At 50.2% G+C, this 7,500-nt stretch overlaps 1 protein-coding gene across 1 annotated transcript in view; it reads left to right on the forward strand.

Annotated features, from left to right (window-relative positions):
• The window catches only part of pde8a (phosphodiesterase 8A), a 41,273-nt gene that overhangs the window by 23,129 nt on the left and 10,644 nt on the right, over window positions 1-7,500 (forward strand). The window contains exons 3-13 of the mRNA XM_083691547.1: window positions 395-585; window positions 1,668-1,724; window positions 2,056-2,110; window positions 2,838-2,926; window positions 3,328-3,406; window positions 4,430-4,570; window positions 5,721-5,809; window positions 5,953-6,004; window positions 6,105-6,147; window positions 6,323-6,400; window positions 6,741-6,811. Of these exons, the coding sequence (XP_083547673.1) occupies window positions 395-585; window positions 1,668-1,724; window positions 2,056-2,110; window positions 2,838-2,926; window positions 3,328-3,406; window positions 4,430-4,570; window positions 5,721-5,809; window positions 5,953-6,004; window positions 6,105-6,147; window positions 6,323-6,400; window positions 6,741-6,811 (945 nt within the window). The remainder of the gene's footprint in view (window positions 1-394; window positions 586-1,667; window positions 1,725-2,055; window positions 2,111-2,837; window positions 2,927-3,327; window positions 3,407-4,429; window positions 4,571-5,720; window positions 5,810-5,952; window positions 6,005-6,104; window positions 6,148-6,322; window positions 6,401-6,740; window positions 6,812-7,500) is intronic.

Raw genomic sequence — 7,500 nt, forward strand, 5'->3', positions numbered from 1 at the left:
AGATCAGCGCCACTTTTAGATTGTTGCTGCACATCCCGAGCGTATGCCTCTCTTTATATACCCTTCTGTGTTCCATTTGTTGATTTGTTTACTTTGATATCCTCCAGGGAGTCTCTTTAGTTTGAATCTCTTCTCCATGAAAGACCTCGCAAGACGTCGGCAAGGAAGAGCCGAGGAAGAGTAGCTGTCTGCTGAAGTAGCAACTAATAATTGACCCTGATATCTCCTCTCGCTCTCTCTCTCTCTCTCTCTCTCCCTCTCTGTCTGTCTCTCTGTCTGTCTCTCTATCTCTGTCTCTGTCTCTCTCTCTCTCTCCCTCTCTCTCTGTCTCTCTATCTCTGTCTCTCTCTCTCTGTCTCTCTCTCTCTGTCTCTCTCTCTCTCTGTCTCTGTAGGTACTGTTAGTATTTGCCAAAGAGGACAGTCAGAATAATGCCTTCTGCTGGGCGTGTGAGAAGGCCAACTTCAGGTGTAACGTGGCGAGGACGCCCGAGTTGGCCCTCGAATGTTTCCTGGAGAAGCACCATGACCTCGTCATCATCGACCACAGACATTCCAGATCCTTCGACGCTGAAGCACTATGCCGGTAGGTTCCGTGACGTTCTTTGACCTTTTTGTTCAAAAGTGTTTTTTAAGGACAATCTGTGCTGAAAAGTACAGTACTGTAGGGTGTTATGCACGTGTGTTCGGTCTTTCTCGCATTTGTTTTTCATGCTCAAGGCGTCCCGACTGTTGTAGTGTTGTCATGTTGCTCCACAGTCTGAATGCTACATACTGCCATGTTACTAATGTCAGCTGAGGCCAATGTTACAGTCTACACCCCACCTGAAGCAGATGACTACTCGTGACTGTATGGGTTTCCCTGCGTCGCTAAAGGTGGTGTGTGTGTGTGTGTGTGTGTGTGTGTGTGTGTGTGTGTGTGTGTGTGTGTGTGTGTGTGTGTGTGTGTGTGTGTGTGTGTGTGTGTGTGTGTGTGTGTGTGACTCAGTCCCATGCAACTGCTACCTGGGGAAGTGACATCCCTGCTCCGAGACATGAGCAATGACCCCCCCCCCCCCCCCACACACACACACACACACACCTCCCCCCACCCTCCCTCCCTCCCTCCCTCACCGCTCTCTATCTTTAGCACGAGCCCAAACCAAAAACACGTTTACAAACATTCATTTACCCTGCCCCGGCGTGTATGTAAACCCTATTCATTTTGGTCCAATCTATACGTTCAGTGTACACGCACAGCCCCCGGCGGAGAACTAAAGGGCCTTTATGGTCACTGGCTGGGGGAAACCACAGGCGGATGACCGGCGCTGTACACTCACTGCATTCTTTCAGGAGCCCTAGTCCTCCTCACAGAGCTGCACCATGGGGCCCTCTTTCTCTCTGGCTCTCTCTCTCTCTCTCTCTCTCTCTGGCTCTCTCTCTCTAGCTGGCTTTCTCTCTCTTTCTCTCGCTCTCTCTGGCTCTCTCTCTCTCTGGCTCTCTCTCTCTCTCTCTCTCTCTCTCTAGCTGGCTTTCTCTCTCTGGCTCTCTCTCTCTCTCTCTCTCTGGCTCTCTCTCTCTCGGCCTGGGAGAATCGGACCGTGAATAACTGAAGCTACATTGATTTGATGCTGTGGACGCACCACCAGTGTGCTCGCTGGCTAAATGGCTCCCTGTGTTTACATTCAGGTCAATTAGAGCAGTCAACTCCTCAGAAAACACTGTGATAGTCGCCGTCGTGAAAAGGTACGTACGTATGACCTGACCCAACGACCCCCCCCTCCCCCTCCCCACCACCCCGACCCCCCCTCCCCTCCCCTCCCACCCCACCCCAACCCCCCTACCCTCCCCTCCCCTCCCCCGTTTGTCCCGTTGGCTGTGAGAATTATTATGGTCCATATCAAAATGCCTAAGTCAGCATGGAAGCACAGAGGGCCTCGTGTCTGTCACATTTCTCTGAAGAGGGTTTTGTAGCGGGGGGGAACCTGTTGTTACGTGGTTTGTCTGAACACTTTGTCATGGGGAAACGTTGCGTTGTGTGCTAACTTTTTTTTTTTTTGCTTTTTTTTTTTTGAAGGCCGGACAGAGAGGAAGCCTCAGTGATGCCCCTGATCAATGCTGGCTTTAACAGGGTGAGTGAGTGACGGGGAGCGAGAGTGTGCTAGACCCTCATGTACTAGAGAGTGTACTAGACTCTCATGTACTAGAGAGTGTACTAGACTCTCATGTACTAGAGAGTGTACTAGACCCTCATGTACTAGAGAGTGTACTAGACCCTCATGTACTAGAGAGTGTACTAGACCCTCATGTACTAGAGAGTGTACTAGACTCTCATGTACTAGAGACTCATGTACTAGAGAGTGTACTAGACTCTCATGTACTAGAGAGTGTACTAGACCCTCATGTACTAGAGAGTGTACTAGACCCTCATGTACTAGAGAGTGTACTAGACTCTCATGTACTAGAGACTCATGTACTAGAGAGTGTACTAGACTCTCATGTACTAGAGAGTGTACTAGGTAGAACTGGAGGAGAGAGAGAAGTGTGTCGATTCCGTCATTCCCTGCTCGTTCCCACCAACTCTGACCTGCGTCAACATCCTGGAAGTCAACAGCATTAATCACCATAATAAGACTAATGATGACTCTGGTGTATGTTCTGTGACTCACCCGCTACGCGTAACGCACACGCACACGCACAAGACAAACACGCCGAGCACTTAAGTGTCGATGTTCAAGGAGTGTCACGCGTAAACGTAGTCGTGAAATGTCTTTGGAGTGGTTTGATCGGCGGACATTGATTGGACCATGTTGACCTGTGTTGACCTTTGACCCCTCCCTCCCCTCCCCTCCCCACCAGAGATACGTGGAGAACGCCAACATGATGGCCTGTTTCAATGAGCTGCTGCAGCTGGAGCACGGGGAAGTGCGGGCGCAGTTCAAACTGAGGTGAGGGCGGCTGCGTGGCCATCCAGTACGTCATACAATGGCATCCGTTTCCCAGGGAGCAGTCGGAGGTAGAGGCTGTTGTAGTTCACGTGTTGACCTCTAAAATGGGGTCAGATTACAGGGTGTTCAGGACGGTTAGTTAGTTAGAATCACCCTCCACTCACACAGTGGTCTGACCCTCTCAAAAACTCATTTGTCTCTTGAACGCTGTTAAATGTTCGCTCACTTTGCTGCTCCCAAAGGTCATATTTCGTAAAGCTTTAGAATTACGATGAACAGCATTCACGACGTACACCAGCGAGGCCGTCTACCTCCTGTCTGTTGCCACCCTTTTGCCACCTTCAGCCGCCGCTGTGCTACATTCGGAAGTGCGTAACTCCTCTCTTTTTAAACTCTCCCAGGGCCTGCAACGCTATTTTCACTGCTCTGGAACAAAGCCAGGAGGCCATTGAGATCACCTCTGAGGATCAAGTGATTCAGGTGTGTGTGTGTGTGTGTGTGTGTGTGTGTGTGTGTGTGTGTCTGTGTCTGTGTGTGTGTGTGTGTGTGTCTGTGTGTGTGTGTGTGCGTGTGTGTGTGTTTCTTTTCTTTCCTTTTTTTTAATTTTTTTTTTTACCACTTTGATTCCTGTCCAAATAGTTTGTGGATGACACCAAGGGCCGCATTCTCTAAGAGCTCCAGTATTGTCATTCTCATGTCACGGCCATGTGTCTTCTGTGTTCTCTCTCTCTCTCTCTCTCTCTCTCTCTCTGGGTCTCTCTCTCTCTCTCTCTCTCTCTCTCTCTCCCTGTGTCTCTCTCTCTCTCTCTCCCTGTGTCTCTCTCTCTCTCTCTGGGTCTCTCTCTCTGGGTCTCTCTCTCTTTCTGGGTCTCTCTCTCTCTCTCTCTCTCCCCATCCCTATTTACCTCTCCCTCCATCCATCCCTTTCTCGCTCTCTATTCCTCCTTCTCCATCCCCCTCTCGCCCTCTCTCCATCCTTTTTCTCGCTCTCTCGTCCTCCCTCACCATCCCTATTTCTCTCTCTCTCTCTCTCCATCTCTCTCTCCATCCTTCTCTCCATCCCTCCCTCTCTCTCTCTCTCTCTCTCCTCCCTGGGCTCCTAGGGTAGTGTTCCCCTCCTGTTTTATCGCCTGCTGATGTCTTGTGACCGCTGATATCAGTGATGATATCTGTGTTCTCTTTTCTATTGAATGGGGCCTTTTGTCCACGGAAGCCACAGACCATCTCAGGCAGTGTTATCATGTTCTTTTTTCATATAAAGGGGACGTTTGTGTGTCCCACCCAGGCCTGATGAGTAAGTGCAAATGTTACTGCAAATGCATTGTTGTGCCCCGCGAACCTCGGCCTGTTTGTGATGGTGCGGGTTATTATTAGACCGGGCAGCTCATCTCAAATGGCACCCTATAACAGTAGTGCGCTCGCCCTGAGCGGAGCCCAGTATGTGCACTCTGCGGGGGGGAATAGGGTGTGATTTGAGCCTGGTTCTTTCCTCTCGTCCTCCAGTATGTGAACCCTGCCTACGAGTCAATCATGGGCTACCAGCAAGGCGAGCTGATAGGGAAGGAAATAATAGAAGTGCCTAAAAGTGAAAAGAATAAGCCTGATCTGCTTGAAACAATAAATTCCTGCATACGGAAAGGAAAGGTGAGTAAACCATACTGTGTCTCTTGTACGGCGGAGGTAGAAATCATTCCTCGTTCCATTCCACGCATTACAACGAGCCCCCCCCCCCCCCCCCCCCCCCCACACACACACACACAAAAAGCCCGTCCTCCCCGATTTCTACCTCCACCAGCCTCTCCTCTGATCTCGTACCACTGCATGTGGTGTCAAGCCGGTGGTAGAGGATCAGAACATTCATGTGAAACAACAAGTTGGCAGCATCATGCAGCGACTTCACCTTTCCCTGAAAAACCGAGCCTGACCCTTTAACCTCAGCCCTAACCTTAGCCCCAACCTTAGCCCTAACCTTAGCACCAACCCTCCCGCTTAACTGAGAGCAAAATAGTTCACCTACTTTGATGATATTACAGTTTTTCTGTCCATTCCAGCATGGTCATATTGTGACTACTACTACTACTACTACAACTACTACTACCGCCCCCATAGAGCAGGCCAGCCGGAGCGGTCAGAGAGGTGTCAGAGTAGATGCCTGCAGAGTCTGTGTATAGCGCGACTGCTCCGGATCGGCCACAGAGCAGCTCTGTTTCATGTGCTTAGATCAGTGGGCCCAGGCTGTGCCCTGGCTGGGCCCTGGCTGGGCCCTGGCTGGGCCTTACAGAGGGAGCTAAGGTCACTAGTAGACAGACAAACAGTAGGAAAGGCCTTTTGAACCGACCAACCAGACCAGCAGCGTCAGACATGAAACGATTCCATGGAACTGGACGCAGCTCTTTTTTCTTCTTCCCCTGCCCCAGTAGAGCGTCTCATTATTCTTTGATATGCCCCAGGATGCCCCCCCTCTCCCCCTCCCCCCCCCCACCAGCTCCAGCCCAACAGATTCTGACTTGATCTCGTTATTGAGACATAAAAATCTAAACAATATTTAGGCGCCCACTCCCAGCCCAAAAGAGGACCATCTTATCAACTATGTCCCTTACAGTTTCATGCACTGTACACTCACTCTCACACACACACACACACACACACACACACACAGCCTTTACTTTATGAGTAGTGTTACACACCACAGCTGTCTAACTCAGTCTCTTCCTCTTCTTCTTCTCCTTCTCCTCCTCTTCCTCCTTCCCCTCCTCCTCCTCCTCCTCTTCCTCCTTCACCCTGTCTTTCCCAGGAGTGGCAGGGGATTTATTATGCCAAAAAGAAGAACGGAGACAGCGTGCAACAAAATGTGAAGATCACACCTGTGATTGGACAGGGAGGGTGAGTGACAGCTGACAGCCCGCCAACACTCTGTCCCCTCAGATGGTCCAACCAGGGGCCGAGGTCCTGTGGATGTGACAGACACGCTGCTGTGATGTTCCTGCATTCACCGTCTTTCTCCTTTTCCTTTTTTTTCTCCACAGAAAAATCAGACACTATGTGTCTATCAACAGGCCTTTAAATGATAATAATAAGGTGGGTGTGTGGTTTGTTGTCCTGGGTGCGGTGGGATGAAGTGAGACGGAGTTGTTTTGAGATGGATATTTCACGTTGCTTTTCTCTCTGTCTTCTTCAGACTGACAAGTCCACTGAGCGCGTGCAGGCAGAGTCACAGACAGGTGAGAACTCGCTTGCTCTCTCTCTCTCTCTCTCTCTCTCGTCTCTCGTCTCTCGTCTGTTTCGGCGTGAGCTAGCCATGTTAGCCAGCGTCTCTGTGACATCACGCACAAGCTAAAGCCCCGTTGGCTGGTTGTCGTGTGTCTCCGTGTGACGTGGTCCTCTCTCTCCCCCCAGACATCCAGTCCAGTAAGCATAAGGACCGGAGGAAAGGCTCCCTAGACGTCCGATCCACCACGTCCAGAGGGAGCGACGGTGAGAGGACAGGGACAGCTGGCAGTGGAAACACTGAGTGCTTCATCATCATCATCAGCATTGTCGTCGTCATCATCATCTCAATACCTTTAGAACTCCATAGCTTGTTTGTTGACGTCTTTCAAGAGACTTGGATCTAATGCAGGGGAGGCTGGTGGAGGTAGAAATCGGAGGACGGGCTCATTGTAATGCTAACCTGATAAAACAACCGTTTTTTTGTTTGTTTTGTTTCATAGTTTGTTGGTTCCTCAGTCCGTGGTTCCTCATTAGATTTAGAACGTCTGTATTATTTGGTCACTGGGGAAGTTTGAAAGTCAAACAATGTTTTTCCTCGTCACAGGAGGTTCCCAGCGAAGACACTCGTCCATGGCCAGAATCCACTCCATGACCATCGAAGCTCCCATCACCAAGGTGTGTCTCCCCCCCCCCCCCCAGGCTCGCTCATAGAGTAAAGATACCACGGACGCCTCCTTGTACAAGTCTACAAAATGGCCACAGAGAATGGAGTCAGCATGGCCCCTGATTTAAACACTCTTGAAATGAATCCTTCCTTGAAGAAAGCGCTAATCAGGCGTGACTTGATTAGTGTAAGCGATGCTCTAGGAAAGCTTGCTTTCACCAGTCCAATTGTGTAAAATTTGCGATTACTTCAAGAACGCGAGGAAGGAAGGATGCACTTTAAGACTATCCAAACAGCGCCCACGTCATGAGGGCAATCAGCACGTCATGTGAAATGTGTATTGAGTGTGCACCACCAGACACTATTTCATGGACGTGACAGCACGAAGAACTTTCTATGTGCAGCTTGTAGACTATAAATACCGTACGGTTCGTTAGAACGCAGCTAGAGTCCCCAAGGTTCCGTCACATGACCTCCCCTAGTCCCCAAGGTTCCGTCACATGACATGAGTGCAGTTTCTGTGTTCCATCACATGACTGTGCTGTCAGTCCCCATGGGCTTTTTCCTTTCCAGAATAGAGCTACTGATGGAACTGCTGATCGTGTGTGTGTGTGTGTGTGTGTGTGTGTGTGTGTGTGTGTGTGTGTGTGTGTGTGTGTGTGTGTGTGTGTGTGTGTGTGTGTGTGTGTGTGTGTGTCTC

The sequence above is a fragment of the Argentina silus genome (genome assembly GCF_951799395.1).
Source record: "Argentina silus genome assembly, chromosome: 19".
Taxonomy (NCBI): Eukaryota; Metazoa; Chordata; class Actinopteri; order Argentiniformes; family Argentinidae; genus Argentina; species Argentina silus.